This window comes from Suricata suricatta, chromosome 6 (genome assembly GCF_006229205.1).
Source record: "Suricata suricatta isolate VVHF042 chromosome 6, meerkat_22Aug2017_6uvM2_HiC, whole genome shotgun sequence".
Lineage (NCBI taxonomy): Eukaryota > Metazoa > Chordata > Mammalia > Carnivora > Herpestidae > Suricata > Suricata suricatta.
The window spans coordinates 55763371-55782494 of record NC_043705.1 but is presented as its reverse complement, the minus strand read 5'-3'; the positions used below and the strand labels follow the sequence as shown (position 1 = coordinate 55782494).

Sequence of the window (19124 nt, the reverse complement as noted above, 5' to 3'; positions counted from 1 at the left end):
TTCTGAGTCCTGGGTACATCATGTACACCCACATACGTCTGGTGGTATTAATGCTCTCAGCTTTTCAAGAACAAATTGAGAGTCACATGATGTAATATTCAACCAATAATTTTGTGCCTTCCTTACTCGTAACATAAGGGGTTGGTCTGTGGTCCCTGAGTTTCTTTTCACCACTGGTGTAGGTTGTGATAATAGTATTGACGCCGCCCTCCGGGCAGATGCCCCTTCCTCATTTCCCTGTGAATGGTCAGGGTGAAGTCTACACAGAATGACTTGGGTTCTGACTGCCCCTTTGTGCAGAATGGCTGTGTATAAATACAGCCATGTCATTCATTGCAAAGGGTCACAGGACTCTTTAAATTTTTTTAATGTTTTATTTTATTTTTGAGAGAGAAACAGAGTGCAAGCAGGGGAGAGTCAGAGAGAGAGGGAGACACAGAATCTGAGGCAGGCTCCAGATTCCCAGGTCTCAGTATGGAACCTGATGTGGGGCTCGAACTCACGAACTGTGAGATCATGACCTGAGCTGAAGTCGGATGTTTAACCAACTGAGTCACCTAGGTGCCCCAAGGGTCACAGGACTCTCTTATTTTTTAATTGTCATATGCTTGATATTGAAAGTCTTATTAGATGTCATTACTATCATGGAGACAATGATGAATTGAAGATGCACCAGCTACAGATTTTAGAGATCTCTGAATGAATGACAGAGTTGTTAATTGGCAAGTTTGTTATTTCCTGTAGTACAAGGAAAGGAAGTATTAAAAATCATCATTTTTATTTGAAAGAGGAAATTAATGTTTTCTAAAAAATTCTCTTCTAGTGAAGGAAGCCCATCCCCCAGAAAGGAGCTGCTGCATAATATCGACCCAAACTTTGTGGATATTTCACCATGTGAGTACCTTGTTTACTGCTACTAAACTGAACCTCTTTGGCTCACAAGCACACTTTTACTGCCGAGTGTATGTCTAGCCTGACGTTCTCCTTTTCCACTTGAGTTTGCTCAAGGGGTAAACAGTACTCCATGACACCTACTGTACTGATCCCACTGTGGCCTCAGTGGCACAGAGGGTGAATTCTGTTCTTGGCTCTATTACCAGCTGTATGACCTTCCAGCCATTTCATCTCACTGCCTCAACTTTTCCAGAGGGTCCTAGAGGCTCCTGCTCCCTGTGAACGTCATGCTATTGTTGTTGCCTTCTTCTCACCTGAGAGTTACAGAGCCTTCTTCCAGGAAACCCAAGGTCAAATAAGCTACCACATCATCTGAGGGAGCTGGCCAGGTGCTGCCCAGCACCTGCTGCATCGGGCAGGTGTGACTCACCGGCCATCCTGGAAGTAATGTAGCTTGATCCTGGCTACTGCCTAGATGAAGCCATAGGTAGCCTCGCTGTTTCTGCAGGGACACAGGCCATTTGTACTCTCAGATCACTACAGTTTGTAACAGTCCTGTGTAAATACCATGCTAGTGGCCCTAAGGACCCAAACCTAGTGAGTTTGGCCAGGCAAGACTTAACTCGTGGGCTCTTTGTCCAGCCTCCATCCCAAAGCCTGGCGTCTTCAGAAAATAGTGCTCTTCCATTCCTTTCATTCATCATATATTCCCCTCCTTTCTGGGCGCACTGCTACCCTCTTTATCCGTTCCTTTCTTCAGGCTCTCCTTACTTCTTTGTCCTCTCCATTCTGTGCCCCAGCCTGCCGCAGGGCTTCCCTGCTTAGACAGCGACTCCACAGTAACTCCGTGTCAGCAACATCCACGGCTTCGCTCTCCCACCAGCCACTCCGTGCCCTGCTAGACACTTGCCTTTACTAAGCATGTAGATCATCATATTTTTGTCTTGAATATACTTTTCTCTAAAACACCTTTCCCTGTCCTTCCACAAGTTCTCCTCATTCCTTAAAACTCAGCACACACATCACATCTGTGTGAATGCTCCTTGGAGCCCCAGAAAGTCCTTCCTCAGCATCCCTTTGTACGTATCTGTGTGGAAAGCCTTCATCAAGTTCTTATCCATCTTTTCATCCTCATAAGTTAACATGAATACCCAGCGCTGGGTAGGCCCTCAGTACTAATTATGTGATGACTAATGGAGGAGTGTTGGGATAGAATTAGGACCAAAGTAGAAGTGTTAGACTTGGAAAAGAAAGGGCCCGAGGCAGTGTGGAGAAATTGAAGTCACTCCGTCCCTGTGAGGGACAAGGGCACTTCTATGTCCGTATGGTAGCCACTAGCCATTTGTGGCCATTGAACACTTGAAATGTGGCTAATTGTGGATTGAGATGTGCTGCAGTATAAAATACACCTCAGATTCATCAGATTCTGAGAATTTAGTATGAAAAATGTGAAATATAAAATATTTCTTATTTCATGAATTATATCATAAAATATTTACCACTTGTTGAAATGGCAGTTTCACCTCTTTCCTTTTCCTGTGGTTAACAGAGAATTTAGAATTACACATGAATTTGCATTATATTTCTGTTAGTCTACAAGGATTGTTCCAGAAGGTGCTAGGAAGTGATTTGACAGCACTGTGAGAGGCACAGCGACCTGGGACTAGTTACTGAAACCACGGCATTCATGGTTTTTAACCTTTTCTCTAATTCAGCACAGCAAAGGAGTGTGGCTTGTTCTAGTCTATAACTGGCTCACGAGAGCAGTGATTCTTGATCAGTGAGATCAGGATCTCTCAAAATGGCAAGAAGGGACTAGAGGGGGTGCAGGAACAGTTTCTAAAGCTTGTAGGTAGATTAGTGCACTGAGTAACCCAGTATGAAGACCAAGGATGTGCCGAGTCTGCTGCACACATTGTAATGGTTGTCCACCGTCCTGACCGACTAAGTCCCATCTTAAGATGAAAAGCCTTAGCCCCCTCCACTCACCAAGCTGAATTTTTCTTACCAGCAGAAATGGGGGCTTCAGTCGTATATTTCTGGGTACGCTGGCCGTAGCACCATCTGCTGCAGGTTCTTAGTGCGTAAACCCGCTGTGACTTTTGCTACCTCCCCTCAAGTGCCACAGCTAAATCACAGCATGACACAAGGTGTCTCCAGTGTAGAAGTTAAGAAGGGCATGGCAATCAGAAGAGAGAACCATCTTAGTTTTGCCACCCATAGATTCTAGGGCCTTGAGCAAGTCCTTCCACTTTTCCCAGACTCAGGTTCTTACATATTAAATGATGGACTTAGGAAGACCCTTTACTGCTGTCACAGAGTCAGGGGTATTTTTTTTCTTTCTTTTTCTTTTGTTTCTTTTTTTTTTTATTGTATAGTTTATTGTCTAGTTTGCTTCCATATAACACCCAGTGCTCATCCCCACAAGTGCCCTCCTCCATGCCCATCACCCCTCTTCCCCCCCTCCCCCATCAGCCCTCAGTTTGTTCTTAGGATCCAAGAGTCTCTCATGGTTTGCCTCCCTCCCTCTTCCCAACTATTTTTTCCCCTTCCCCTCCCCCACGGTCCTCTGTTAAGTTTCTCCTGTTCCACTTATGAGTGAAAGTCAGGGACATTTTCTGCCTTCTGCTGCTCCCATCCTGCTCCTTGAAGCCCCCTCCAGGTCTCCCTATTGGCCTTCCCCACCATCTAGGGACTCTTGCTCTGACTTTTGCTTGTCATGAGGGACATTGTCTGGTGCTAGCATCAATGTAGAACCACATTCATTCACTGTTGGTCCACAGAAACGGGGCACTCACTTGTGTCTCTGCCTGCAAGTGGCCAATGCCACTTCTCCTCATACATGGGGAACACCATGGACTTTTCTCCCCGATTTTTATGTTCATATCAATCCATTGTACAGCAGAAGTTGAAAAAAGGAGAGCTATCTTTGGGGTCCTGCTTTTTTATAGGAGGATGATACAAGCCCATTTCCTTGAGCTAATTGTGGGGGTGGGGATTAAATCCAGGTATAAGAAAATATGTATTTATAGGACAACCAAGTCTTCAAATCTATAAATCATTTTTTCCCAAAGTTTATTTATTTTTGAGAGAGAGAGAGAGACAGTATGAGTGGGGGAGGGGCAGAGAGATAGACAGAAAGAGAGAATCCCAAGCAGGCTCCACACTGTCACCACAGAGCCCAACGTGGGACCTGAACTCACGAAACATGTGAGATCATGACCTGAGCTGAAACCAAGAGTCAGACGCTTAACTAACTGAGCCACTCAGGTGCCCCTAATCCCATTTATAGGGTATGTTTCATGAATATGTTCTAGAGGCTGTGTGGAATAAGATCATACAGCAGCCAGTGTAGAGTGTACATTAAAGGTTAACAATTAAATCAGTGTTCTTACAGAACCGTTTCTCTCATTTCTGACCCCAGCACTTCCCAGAGTGGCTGTGCTCACTTGTGCCCGAGTGTCGTGTTCTACCTCTACCTTCCCCCAAAGCCACTTACTTCACCAGTTTCCTCACCTGTGAAGATTGAATTAAATGATGTCTGAAGTCCCTTCCAGCTTCAACATTCTTCGGGACTCTATTTAAATAGGATCTCAAAGGAGCAAAACCTCTGACTCAGTTTCTCTCCTTTTCCATCCTGCGCTCACTGATAGGCAGTGATGTTGCCAAAGACATGGTTGTAAAGAGATGAATACAAGTGAAAATGTTAGAAACATTAAAGCACTAAAGTAATTTGGGAGCACCTGAGTGGCTCAGTTGAGCATCCAACTCTTTATTTCAGCTCCTCTCTCTCGCTCTACCCTTCCTCCACTTCTGTGTGTGCTCTCTCTAAAATGAAAAATAAGGAAAAATAAGAAAAAATAAGCACTAGAGTAATTGGAATTACAGGATTTTGTTATTACTACATCCTGCCCACTTTTCTCATTCCCACTGTAAAACGTCACTGCGTCAATCTACTTACCCATGTGCTCTCTCCCCTCTAGTGGGTCTTGTTGGGGGATGTAGACCAGTATCTCCTCCTATCATGAACCAGAGGAACAGGCATTAGACAGTTCCCAGGGGAGCCCTGCCTTCTATGTTATACCAGATCCCCTGAGAAGCTGGCCTTTTAGGGTTCAGCAGCTATTCTCTTATTCTAAGGTGCCCCCAAGGCCCTTTCTACTGGTGGAGTTGGGGCATTTTTCATGGCCATGTACCCTTGGTACTTCTGGGGTTGGGCGTTATTGAAGACTAGGACACAGACATACACACATACCAGAGTTCATAGGATTTATCACAGGCCAGGAGATTCTGTGATAAAGCAGAAACAGTCTCAAAGAACCATAGGTCACACTCATGAGGCTGGCTACTCTCAAAAGAAAGGAAGGAAGAAAAAAGGAAAAAAAAAATAACAAGTGTTGGTGAGGATGTGGAGAAATTTGAACACGTATGCCCCATTGGTGGGAATGTTGGTAGGACTGTAAAATGCTGTAAAATGCTTACGTACCATTGGTGGGAATGTAAAATGGGAACACACAGTTGGTGGCATGAAAGGGTGAACAAAATGTAGTACACACGTAGATGGAATATCACACAGCCTTAGAAAGGAAGGAAACTCTGGCACATGCTACAACCTGGATGAAACTTAAGGACCTTTGTGAATTCAGCCAGTCACCAAAAAACAAACAAACAAAAAAACACCACATGCTTCCACTTATATGAGGTACTTATAGCAACGGAAAGTAGAATGGTGGCTGCCAGGGGCTGGAGGGGGCGAGATGGGGGCTTAGGGCTTACTGGGTGTAGTTTCAGTTTCCAGAGATGAAGAGTTCTGTGGTTAGGAGGGGGTGATGCTTGCTCAACAACGTGAGTGTACTTAACGCCACTCAACCGTACATTTAAAAGTAGTTAAAATGGTAAATTTTGTACATTTTTTAAAATGTGTTTTTTAATGTTTTTATTTCTTTTTGAGAGAGAGAGTGCGCACACAAGTGGGTTAGGGGCAGAGAGAGAGGGGGACAGAGGATCTGAATCAGGCTCTGCGCTGACAGCAGCAAGCAAAATGTGGGGCTCCAATTCATGAGCTGTGAGATCATGACCTGGGCCAAAGTCGGATGCCCAACTGACAGCCACCCAGGCACACCCAGATTTTATATGTATATTTTTAACTGCAATTAAGGAGCGCCTGGGTGGCTCAGTCTGTTGAGTATCTGACTTAAGCTCAGGTCATGATCTCACAGTTCGTGGGTTCGACCCCCGTGTTGGGCTCTGTGCTGACAGTTCAGACCCTGTAGCCTGCTTCAGATTCTGTACCTCCCTCTCTCTCTGACCCTCCCCTGCTCACACTGTCTCTCTCTGTCTCTCAAAAATAAGTAAAAAAAAGAAAAAAATTTAACTGCAATTAAAAATAAATAAAATATAGAACAAAAAACATAGAAATTCGTGAGGACAGGGTCTATATCTTTTTCATTTACTGCCATATTTCCAGTGCATAGCATGGAGTCTGCCAAGATAGTAATTTCTCAATAAATACTTTAAATGAGTGATAATAGACCAACAGGCTAAAGTCATTGTCTTATTGTCTCAAAATTTCCTGAATCTAAAGGTACCTCCAGATGGCAATTCACACCTACTTTCTCATCCCTGAATTTCCATCCTACATTTTGTTCCTAAATAAAAATAGTTTAATTATAATTAAGATGTGGCTTGTGGCCATTAACATGACAATATACAGATGTCTGAAGCTACTTATCCAGGTTATAAATGCTCACCCTCACCCTTCCCTGGCATGGAAAATAGCAGCCAAAAGAGAGATGATGTGGGGTTTTCCCTGCTTTTCTCCAGTCCTTTCCCCAGACCTCCTTGACAGATACATCTATTTATAGAGTCCCTGCCTCTGTGTGCAGCTCAGCCTGACTTCCCCTCTGAGTCCAGGGAGCGGATTCTCCTGGCTATTCTTTTTGTGTTCCCTTCCTTGCAAGTTCCCTGTCACTGTCCCATTGGCCACTGTCCTCTTAGTGCCCCAAATCTGGCTCTGCTTTTATCTCTACCCCCATCCCCCACTCCAGGGCCAGTATCCAATATGTGGGCTCTAATTGCTTTCCTGTGTGATTTGAGGGGACATTTTTTCCATCTTGGAGGCTTTGTTCTAAGATAACCTTGGACAGACATGTGTTGGTCTCTGTTCAGATAGGACCTTTTTTCCCCCTCCTTCCTTTCTAGGAATAGATCCTAAGAATTATTTATTCCTCCGTCTTTTAACTATTTCTTTCTACCAGGCTGACCAAGACTCATGGTCCTTCTGGAGCAGTCAGGGTAGTAGGTGGAGGAAACCTGTGCGAATTCGAGGGACAGGGATGACGCTGTTGATGCTGTTTTACAGAAACGCTGGAAACATCCACGGGGGTAGGGAGCAGCCACGATTCCAAGTAAGGGCCTGAGATCCTGCAGGGGTGAGCCCAGCTCAACGTGCTTGTGAGGAGCCCCACGCTCCCTTAGGCTCTAGCCAGTGCGCCTCAGACCACAAGGAGAAATAACTCAAAGGCATTAATTTGCCTGAGAGAGAATATATATATATATATACACACCCATCTTACAGACACCAGGCTTGACATGGGCTGTTCTGAAGTTAACGAGCCTCCCCCCATCTGAGACACCAGCTCACCTCAGAAGTCAGATATGGCATCCGTGCATCATTAGAATTCTCATGTCCATCTGGCCGCGCAGTATGTACCTCTGTACCTGACACACGTGCACGCACATGAAGTCCTCGGATTCTTCTGGTAGAGGCTTGATCTTAGATGAAGGGCACTGACAGATGTTAGCGTTTTCCACACCACCAAAGGCCAAGTCTTCAAAGTGATTCCATACAGCTTTGTTACTATTTCCTTTAAAAGGCCTCCTTTCTTTAAAGGTTATAATGAGATGTTATTTCTGCTCTTGATTACAGAGTGAAAGAACAGTCTCTCCCTCCCTCCCTCTCACACACTCATTTTCTGTGGTAAAATTGCCAAATCTGTACTTGAGCTCTAGGAGTCGTCCAGGTTTGCCTGCCTCCAGCTGCACCCCGTGTCCTCCTTAGAGCAACCTTCAGTCCATTTCTGAGATTATTTATTAAGCAGTTGTGACAAGCTAGGTACTGATGTAGGCACCGAAGATCAGTTAGACTTAAAGTTTTGTTAGAGGCTGGTCTGGGAGAGGACATGGACACAGCCTCTGACTTCCCTGCTTGACGGCTGTCAGTGGTCCCCAACTGACTCCTGCCGGCCACCACCTCCATCGCTCAGCTGACATGACGCCTCAGACCATTGTACTGTCCACCTTCCACCACTGTCATCTTCCTGTGCTTTCCCGACGCTCCTCTGGGGACTGGTTCACATCCCTTCTCCTCCACGAAGCTCTGCCTGGCCCCTCCACACCTGAGTCTCTCGAGCTTCTCGGGGGGCCCGCTGGAACACTGAGCTCTTGCTTCCTCAACCCACAGTTATCTGTATTCGTGTGTTTTCTGCAACTGGAGCCGTGAGTTCCAAGGAGGGGAAGACTTCATCCATAGCTCCCTCAAGTCCATTGTTGTGGAGATTTATACACACCAAAAGAATGCAGCTAATAAATTAACCATCAACATTGATTATCACTCACTCACTTAATTAGAATAAATCTAGCAAGAGCAATAATATCATACATTATTTTCAAAGCACTCTCATTCTTTCTGGACGTATTTGTAAAGTGGCAATCCAGAAGCAACCTTCTTTCTGTCCTGGCTGAAATTCGACACTGAGCAGAGGAAGAAAAGTTAGGTGGGCTGCCTGAGGTCCACGACCTCTCCATGAGGGGACCGCTCATCATTGCCTAGGAGACAAGAAATTAGAAGGCATTCAGTTTGTCCACCTTCTTTATATTTAGGGAAGAGACACTGAGTCATTGGTCACACAGAGCTAATAAATAACAGACCTGAAATTCGCGGCTTTCCAGGTTCAGGCCTCACACAAAAGTCACGTCCTACTAATTTCAGGGTTCTCTTTGTTTTCCCTTCTGCACAGGATTTGGGCGAAAAGGACACCCAGATCTGTGTTACAGTCATCTAACCTAGCAGCATGTTGGTGGAGCATTACACACATAAGTGTGGCTATAAAAATGGGCACAGCCATGACACTAGCCTTGCACTTTCATGTACAACCAGACTGTGTGGACGACAGCAGCTTCTGTTTGTAAAGCTAGTGATGTAAGTGTAGCCATGCCTCGTAGTAATTACACTGCAGGATGGTGGAGGGATGAGAGGGAAGGCTGTGGGGACAGGGCGTGTAGCCTCATGGAACACACAGCGTTCTGAGGTGTCTGAAAGTCTGGGTTTGAATTCCGGCTTTGACTTACTTCCCATAAGCCTGTAGATGAATTCTTTGAGTTACCCATTTCATCGCCTCTCAGCTGAGGACAATTAAATCTGTGTCCTGTAAATATGTCTCTACAACATTTAATAGAAAATATATTCTGGCTACTAGGACTGGGGGGGGCATATCTGCACTTTTTTAAAAATGTATTTCTCCAGTTTTAATTTCTAGTAATGAGCACATATAACTTCCATAATCAGGAATAGAGCCATAAAGATTTACTTTTAAAAACCAACCCCAGGGCACCTGGGTAGCTCAGTCAGTAAAGAGTCCAGCTTCATCCCAGGTCATGATCTCACGGCTTATGGGTTCGAGCCCCACGTCAGGCTCTGTGCTGACAGCCAGCTCAGAGCCTGGAGCCTGCTTCAGATCCTGTGTCTCCCTCTCTCTTAGACCCTCCCCTGCTCATGCTCTCTCTGTCTCTCAAAAATAAATTTTAAAAAACAGGAAAAAAAGGTTAAAAAAAAAAACCCAACCCAGACAGTTCTTGTGAGACTGTTCAATCTGGAAAGCTGCTGGTCTTCAGTGAGTGGGAGTCAGGGCCACACCGGTGTCCTTGCCCCCCGTAGCCCCCCATACTATGGCGGGGAAGCTGGTGTGTGAGCCTTCTCCGTCACCACCGACCCTGAGCCGCTGACTGCTTCTGCTGGGATTCTTTCTCTTTACTGAATACAGGAGCACATTTTGCAGCTTGACACAAAGCTTGCAAAGTTTTGTGTCTTCTCTACATGCTAATATTTGTCTGTAGGGGCTCATCGAATTTTCCTTGGTGTGGGTTGGTGTATGCCCTCAGTTATAGAGCCTAAACTCAGATAACTTTGCTCCTTTTTAATTTTCAAAGGCTTTTCTTCTGCCTCCTTCACTTTGGGGAGCACTAAAAATGTGTTTGCAAATGTGGCCTTTTTGATGCCAAAGGCAGTCCCACAAGCCTTGTATCCCATCCACCCCACTTCACACAGTGCCTCTCAAGTAACATACATCAAACCTTTGCTGTTAACACTTGGTGCTGGCGTCCTGGCTTTCATCCTGAGAAAATAAATAAACCACACCAAGCCCACAGCCATTTAAAAACACTAATTAATCCTCACCACAGGCCTGGGCTACACAGAAATGGCAAATCCCACTGCCCCAATTTTATGTTTGGAGAAATGAGAGTAAGCAACTTTTTTTTTAAGGCTTCCCAGGGCCAGATAATAGAAGCCAACTTGAAGGGCGAGGGCTGGCCCTGTGTCCAGGAGAAGGGCACGTGGCCAGGGGCAGCTGCCTCGCTGACTTCCCTCCTGCACAACACCATGTGGTTACTTGCCCGAACTCTGTTTACACATCAGCCTTTATTTTTTCCCCTAGCATTACAATGATGCCAAATCCTCTCATTTTCAACTGACAACTTATTTATTTGTTTACTTTGCTTTAATTCTGGTAGAGCCTAGAAATTTTAACTGTGGCTTCCAAGAGTAGCCTGGTAATTCTTGCTGATCAAAAGGTCTATGCTGATCTTGACTCTCAACACAGAATAGACAACCCTCCACATCGTCTTTCAGATACAGCAGCTCTGCCCACTCCACCCTCCACACTGGAGCCTACTCAATACCAGGTCTGTTCAAGATTTGAGGATGTCTGGGGGCACCTGGATGGCTCAGTTGGTTAAGTATCTGGCTTCAGCTCCGAACATGATCTCAGAATGCATGAGTTCGAGGCCGGCATCAGGCTCTGTGCTGAGAGCTCAGAGCCTGGAGCCTGCTTCGGATTCTGTCTCTCTCTCTCTCTCTCTGTCCCTCCTTCTCTTACTCTCACTTTTGCTCTCTTTCTCTCTCCGTCCTTCTCTCAAAAATAAATAAACATTCAGGGTGCTTGGGTGGCTCAATGGTTAAGTGTCCAACTCCAACTCAGGTTATGATTTCACGGTTCCTGAGTTAGAGGTCTGCATTGTGCTCTATACTGACAGCTCAGAGCCTTGAGCCTGCTTCAGATTCTTGTGTGTCTCTCTCAGCCCCTTCCCTGCTGGTACTCTGGCTCTAGCTCTGGCTGTGTCTCTGTCTCTCTCTCAAAAATGAATAAGCATAAAATGTTTTTTAAATAAATCAATATATTGTGTGTGTGTGTGTGTGTGTGTGTGTGTGTGTATTTAATTTGAGGATTTCCAGACTCCTTCTTTTCTCTCCCAGTCTAGACCTGACATCTTCCTACCTCAATTCCCCAATCTTACAATCTGTAAGGATAAATGTATATGCCTTTCTTCAAATAGTCAACCATAAAAGTTTGGAAAAACAAAACCTCACTAAATGTTGTGGGACATATCCAATAGACTTAAAGTGAAGTAAGTCCCTTTTCTAAATATTTACTAATCAGTCAGATTTTTTAGGGGCCTTATTTAGGGTGCTTATGTATAAGTCTGAAATAAAACTTTTAAAAACATTTCTGGGAGGAAAGCTGAGTACCTGGTCTACCTTAAGTAATCCATAACTTAAGATGCTGGTAATCAGGCATTTATTGACTAAGCCTGTGACCTCTGGTAGCAAATAACCTGGGGAAAGAATACATGGCCCCCGCTTCTAAAGAACCTTTCAGATGAGAGGGAAAACTGTATGCCCAGGAAATGATATTAACACAGGAGTAAAACAAAGTAGCAACAAATGATAAGTAATGTAAACTGAATGCATAAGCACTAAGGAGAAAGAAAGAAATGATGAGAGAGGCCTTTGGGGGTGATTAGGATAGATTTCTTCAAAAAAGTATAGTTTAAAATTTCCCGTTATTTTAATAACTTTGGTTTTATCTTTCTTGATTTAAATGTGAATGAAGGAAAATAATACATAACTCTGTATTAACTTTCTATCTCTGCTGGAACAAATTACCATAAACTTAATGACTTAACACCGCACAAATTCACATTCTGTAGGTTAGAGGTCTGACGTGGATCTCACTGGACAAAAATCCAGGGTGTTGGCAGGGCCGCATTCCTTCCCGAAGGGTTTAAGGGAGAACCCATGACCTTGCCTTTTCCAGCCGGGAGCAGCTGCCCACATTACTTGGCCTCCTTCCTCCATCTCCGAAGCCAGCATGGAGAGCCGAGTCCTCGTAGCACATCGCTCCAGCCTTGCTTCTGTAGTCGCGCCTCCTCTCCCTTCTTCCACTTTTAATGTTTTAATTTTTTTAAGTTTATTTATTGATTTATTTAGAGAGAGAGCAAGTGGAGAGGGGCAGAGGAAAAGAGAGAATCCCAAGCAGGCTCCACACTGGCAGCCCAGAGCCTGATGCGGGGCTCTTACCCACAGACCATGAGATCACGACCTGAGCCAAAATCAGGAGTCATCTGCTTAACCAACTGAGCCACCCAGGTGCCCCCCAGTAGTTCTATTTTTAATTTTTGAGGAACCTCCGTGCTGTTTTCTATGGTGACTGTGCCAATTCATATTACCAACAGTGTGCAAGGGTTCCCTTTTCTCCATGGTCTTGCCAACACTTTTATTTTTGATCCTCTGCCATTTTTAATTGGATTCTTTTTCTCTTGAGTGGTATGTGTTCCTTTTGGGTATTAACTCCTTATCAGTTATATGGCTTGTACATATTTTCTCCCATTCTTTCGGTTTGTTGATTTTTTCTTTTGTTGTATATAAGCTTTTTAGGATAATGTAGTTTCACTGGAGTATTTCTGCCTTTGTGGCTTGTGTTTTTGGTGTCATATCCAAAGTATCAGTGCCAAGACCAATGCCAAGAAGTTGTTTCGTCCATTTTGAGTTGGTTTTTGTGTATGGTGTAAGATAAGGGTCCAATTTCATCTTTTGCCTGTGGATATTCAACACCGTTTGTTGAAGAGACTGTCCTTTCCCATGTGTGTTCTTGAGTTTATTTCTGGGCTCTTTGTTCCATTGGCTATTTGTTTGCTTTAATGCCAGTGATTATTTACTTCTTTGTTTTTTTCCTGTTCTTTTTCTAACATATGTTGACAATTCAAGTTATTTATTTTCAGTCTTTTAAAAAATAGAAGTATTTTACCTCTAATTATTACTATATATGGTATCAGCTACATACTAGACAGTCATAACCTATATTTTTATCATTAATTTTATTTTTATTTCTCATATTTATTATCACTGTAGATATTTTATTTTTTCTTAGACCCATAATATTGTTAAAATTGTGTTTTAAAACTTTCAGGCATATGGATTTTCATCATCTTTTTTGTTTTAATTTCTATCTTAATTGCATTAGTACCTGATAATGTAATATGCTTGCAAGTAGTTTTGTTTGATCTTATATCAAACTTTATAAACATTTTTCCATAGCAAAGTGGTCTTTTTCTTTTTAACGTGGATTTTTTAAATGTTATTTATTTTTGAGAGAAAGAGAAAGAGCATGAGCAGGGGAGGGGCAGAGAGACAGGGAGACACAGAACCTGAAGCAGTCTCCAGCCTCTGAGCTGTCAGCACAGAGCTGGATGCGGGGCTCGAACCCAGGGACCTTGACATCATGACCTGATCCAAAGTCAGATGCTTAATGACTGAGCCACTCAGGCACCTCATCAAAGTGGTCTTTTTTAGAAGTGTATGGTGGTTTGTTTGTTTTTTTTAATTTGTCTGAAAGCCCGTTTTATCTGATTTGAGTCTAGGAATACAGGTCTCTTTTTTCTCTTTTGTTAATATTCTCATGAGACATATTTGTCAACCTTTTTACTTTCATTCTTTTTGAATTTTAGGTGTTTTAAGTATTTACTTATTTTCTTTAATCCAGTCTAACAAACTCTAGCCCTCTATGAGTATGTGAGAGTTTCAGTTACTCTGCTTTCTTACCGACGTTTTACATGGGCAGTCTTTAATTTTAGCCATGCTCGCAGGTATGCAGTGGTATATCATTGTGGTTTTATTTTGCATTTGTTAAATGCTTGAATACAATTACTTCTTATATAGTGTCCAGTTTTGTGGTTGTCGATGACAGAAGGGAAACCCAGCCCCTACTACTTGTTTGTTTGGAAGGAAGCAGCATTCCTCACCTCATAATTTTCAAGGTTAATTTCTTAACATACACCCAAGGTGTATGTTAAGTTTTTCTTTTAAAAATAAGCTTATAGGGGCGCCTGGGTGGCTTAGTTGATTAAGCGTCTGACTCTTGATCTTGGCTCAGGTCATGATATTATGGTTTGTGAGTTTAAGCCCCGCATTGGGCTCCACTTTGGCAGTATGGACCCTGGGATTCTCTCTCTCCCTCTCTCTCTGCCTTTTGTCCCTCCCCCTGCCTCTCTCTCTCTCTCTCTCTCTCAAAATAAGTCAACAAACATAGGCAAACAAACTTCTACAGTTTGTTTTGCTATTTTTGGAAGGAAGGTCTATTGAGATTTCTTGTTGACCATACTGCCAGAAATGAATGTTTACTATGTGGTATGAATTAGAGAACCAACGTTTTTTTGTTTTTTTTGTTTTTTTTTATATAGGTAATCCCTATTTTCACCATCATGTACTGATTAAATTATTCATTCTTGCTCACTGTCTTAGTCTTAGTTCACAAAAAGTAAAGCATGAAACAAAGACTTGCATTTAGTTAGTTTACCTGGGAAATAAATAATCTCAGGGTGCAGGAGTAAGGAACAGATTTCATTGTATATAAATTACAAAAAGACTTCAGTACTTACTTCCTTTTACTATAACTAATATCATCTTGAGATAGAAACTTTACTTTGATTCTTTTTTGTTTGTTTTGTACATCTTTGAATTATTATCTTTTCATGGACTTTTCATGAGTAATATGCTTTCAGAAGCCTTGCATATTTGAGAATATGGCTTTTTGTTATTATTGCCCATAACAACAACTTTGTTGGGTAAATAATCCCGTGGTTATTTTTTTTTTCCCTTCAAAATTCTGTAGACGTTTCTCATGGTCTCTGACATGCATTGTTGCAGAGAAGTCCTCTCAGTATAGCCTGATATTTGCTTTGGAGGTATCTAGGTTCTTTTCCCTTTGACTAGATAATTACAGTGTTCTGTTTTTGGTATTAATAGTTAGAAAATAGATATAGATACCGATATAGATACAGATATAAATACAGATATCTAGATATCTGTATCTCACCAGTGTATTTTGAATTTATTTGATTAGTTTTTCTTGATAGAGAGTCAGTCCTGCACAAGTCAAGATTTTTCATCCCAGGGAAGATTTAATCTGATAGATTTTGGATTTTTATCTCTGTTAAATGTACTCTGGTCTTTCAGGCAGTAGCACCACTTACATGCATGCTAGATATCCTTTTTCCTTCATACATATATTCTTAATTATTTTTATCTTGTCGTCATTTCCCCCCACGTTTTGGGATGAGTTCCCCTTTGCTGATTTTTTTTTTTACAGATCTCATTCTGTGTCTCTTTAATGCTTCCATTGGCCTTTCAAAAGTAATATGGCAAATCTTTTCCTCACTGCCTGCCTTTCTGTAGGCTTTCCAGCTCTTTTCAGTTAAAAAAAAATTAGTTTTATGGTTGTATCTTTTGCTTCTTTTGTAGATTTAATTTTTCATTTGATTGTATTAAGTACGTGAAGCTGAGTTCAACAGTTGATTCTTTTTCTTCAGTAAATAGGTGTTAGGTGTGCGGTCCCTATACCTCTACAGTGATATGTTCATGTCCTTTTATGTTGTGAAATATTTTCATATTTAGGTACATTTTCTTATGTTCCATGTTCATAATAATTTATTACTGAGGGTAAATTAGGTGGGTTTTGCTAATAATGGCCTATGTTAATTATCTTTGTGTTCCGTCTTTCATGTCCTTAGGATAATTTCAAATATAAAAGCAGGAGGACTCGTTTAGAAAAGACACATAGAACCAGTTCAGTGATCTAATGGCCAGTGGATGAAGAAGAGCCTTCCAGTGCAGTTGGGCTCTCCTAGTAAGAGTCTCTAGGTAGTTTCTTTGTATCTGATGGAGCCTTTGATCGGGAGCCAATGTTATGGTCTCTTCTCAATTAGCGGGACTCTGTTCCAGGCATGCAAGTGACTGTGCCCATCACCTGCCCTGGGGCTATTGTACCCTGTGTTAGGCTGGATCCTCCCGTGTGCAGCCTTTTCATCTAGTGTGCTAGAGATGCCCTTGGACTTCCTGGTGTGGGTGACTCCTAATCCTTTTTTCTTTTTTTAATTTTAGAGAGAGAAAGCACATGCATAAAAGAGGGGTGGGGGGGGAGAGAGAGAGAGGGAGAGAGAATCTTAAGCAGGCTCCACACCCAGTATGGAGCCTGACACAGGACTGGATCCCATAACCCTGGGATCACCACCTGAGCCAAAATCAAGAGTCAGACACTCAACCGAATGAGCCACGCAGGTGCCTGGAGTGACTCCTAATCCTCTTGATTCGTACTAGTGAAAGAGGGTCTCACCTGAAGGCTTCCTTTGTGTTCTGTGTGCCCTGACTTCCAAATTCAGAATGTTTGTGAAAGTCTTAGTAGATCTCTTGTTTATTTCTTGGGGCACTGTACTATTTTCTCAGGAAAGGAGTTTTCAGTTAGCTCTAGCTTCTTCCTTTAAAATGTGAAGGGTGGGGGGTGCCTGGGTGGCTCAGTTGGTTAAGCGTCTGACTCTTGGTTTTGGCTCAAGTCATGATCTCACAGTTTGTGAGTTCAACCTCCACGCTGCACTGTGCTGATAGTGTAGAACCTGCTTGGAATTTTCTCTCTCCCCGTCTCTCTCTGCCCGACTCCACTCATGCTCTCTCTGTCTGAAAATAAATAAATAAACTTTAAAAATTTTTAAATAAAATACAATAAAATGTGAGGAGTGTTCCATACCTGTGCTTGGTTGCCTTCTCGCCTAATAAGCAGTTTTAAAGAGACTAAGCACATGATTAAGTAAGGGAGTTGAGGCCAATCACATGGAGAGAAATCTAGAGATGAAACTAATGTTGACAGTGCACTGTATTTTAGATACTGTCTAAGCAAACTCCCACCACTGCCTCTTCCCGCCTGCCTGCATTACTTTCTTTAGAGCACATATCACCATGTGTCTTATTTATATTCTAAATATTTGTTTATCATCTTCTACTCCCATTAAAATAGAAGCTCCACAAAGGCAGACATTTTTGTCTTTTGTCTTCATTACTGCACTCAAGAATTTAGAATGTGGCATGACAAAAAGCAGTTGTTGAATATATGTCCTGGTTTTTTTTTTTAATGTTAATTTATTTTTGACAGAGAGTGCAGGAGATGGGCAGAGAGAGAGAAGCGGGCAGGGGATCTGAAGCAGACTCTGCGCTGACAGCACAGAGCCCGATGTGGGGCTCAAATTCAGGAAGCATGAGATCATGACCTGAGCCAAATTTGGACACTCAACTAACCGAGCCACCCAGGCGCCCTAACACATCTTTTAAAAAGACATTAGATAGGTGTTAGAGATACTTGATTTGTTTGTTTTTTCTCATTCTAGCACTTTATTGGAAATTAGCTGTGTAGATAAATGAGACCAGACCAAAGTAAAAGCATTATTTTGACACAATATTCTATGTCTGTTCTATTACATAATTTAATAAATCCTAAGATGTTCCTGATTTTGGTCAAAAGCTTGAGCAGTCCAGAAATGTCTCTATATAAATATAGATTACAGCATCTAAATAACCATCGTTGTTTTAAGTTCCAGAAGTCCCGGGAACGTCTCTTAAAATCTGTAGCTTGGACTGGCTGCAGTGCTGGTGGGAGGGAATGAAGGGCGTGCACTTTATACCACAGAGCTGATGATAGCAGGCACTGGGGTGGGGGACGGAGCTCCTCAAGTACGGGGCACACAGGTGGTAGGTGCTGGAGTTGTGAAAGCTGGCCAGGGAACTCAGCCCCCCTGCGTTTTCCCACAATGCTGTACTATCAACGCAATGAGACTCCAATGCAGAAAGAAGCCTGTCACCCTAGGTCCCTTGGTGTTGCCAAGAAATGGCAGAGCCCTCCTCTGGGGGAAGTTCGACCTTTCTCCCTCCCCCTGCCATGCTCAATTCCCTCCAAATTATTTCCCACAAAAAATAACAACTCTAAGCCAATTGCTCCTGGCCCCTTGGGTTGGGGATAGAGTGCCTCTGCTTGGTTTGACCTGAGGGGCACTGGCAAAGGCTGCTCTGCCCCCAATGTCTCCCTCACCACCTGGAAGGCCACCATCAGTAATTAGGTTGTTTAGTTCTTCAAAGCTTCTCAGCATTCAGCAGTAACACCTGTATATCCGTGGTGGCTTTGCTGCTCACAATTGCAAATAGCTTTTACCTCCACCAAGTCACTGGTTCTTACAACCCATGATGTAGGAAGGGCAGGGATCATAATTCCCATTTAACCCAGAACCCCCCAAATTAGGTCCCTTGACTGAACTCCCACAGTTGGTTGGCCAGTGGCAAATTCCAAACAAGAACTCAGATTTCCTCTCACATTCAAGCTCTGCGTAGCAAAGCCCATCCTGTCACTTTTCTGAGAAGGAAGAGGCTGGGGGAGGGGACACCACCCATATCCCTCACCACCCCTCTTGGGAGATTCTCAGTCCCAGAGAGGACAGGATGAGTCCTCATGCAATAGATAATGACCGCAGTGGCCGGGTACAGCAACAAGGAGGTCATGATGACTATGATGGCCAGAGTGATGACAACGACCCAGATATCCAGGATGTTTTCGGGGAGCACAGCCTCCACGGGGACCAGGCTGACAGCGTCCATGCTGCTTTACTTGGAAACGCGTCCTCCAGAATCCTTTCATGCTGTGGTCTACACAAGCTCAAGTCTAGCCGATGGTTTTGAGCAGAGGGGCCAGGATGCTTTAAAGTGTATGGAGTTTAAGATCTGTAGCAAGCAGCTTCGCCACGTGAGGGTACTAACACTTCTCCAGAGGTACTTGATTTGCAGTAGCTAATGTCTGTTCATA

The 19124-nt window shown here is 43.2% G+C and overlaps 1 protein-coding gene and 1 long non-coding RNA gene across 2 annotated transcripts in view; one reads left to right on the top strand and one right to left on the bottom strand.

Moving 5' to 3' along the window:
• The window catches only part of LOC115294542, a 46245-nt gene extending 28780 nt beyond the window's left edge, over positions 1-17465 (top strand). Inside the window, exons 2-3 of the long non-coding RNA XR_003909946.1 lie at positions 824-894; positions 17430-17465. This is a non-coding gene — a long non-coding RNA (uncharacterized LOC115294542). The remainder of the gene's footprint in view (positions 1-823; positions 895-17429) is intronic.
• Positions 17466-18640: 1175 nt separating this feature from the next.
• On the bottom strand, positions 18641-18919 carry LOC115293448 (small integral membrane protein 3-like). Its single transcript, XM_029941220.1, has one exon. The coding sequence runs from the start codon at positions 18917-18919 to the stop codon at positions 18641-18643; it is 279 nt and encodes a 92-aa protein (XP_029797080.1).
• Between the last annotated feature and the right edge of the window lie 205 nt (positions 18920-19124).

Coding starts and splice junctions, on each gene's coding strand:
- LOC115293448 (XM_029941220.1), bottom strand. CDS start 18,919: ATGGACGCTGTCAGCCTGGTCCCCGTGGAGGCTGTGCTCCCCGAAAAC.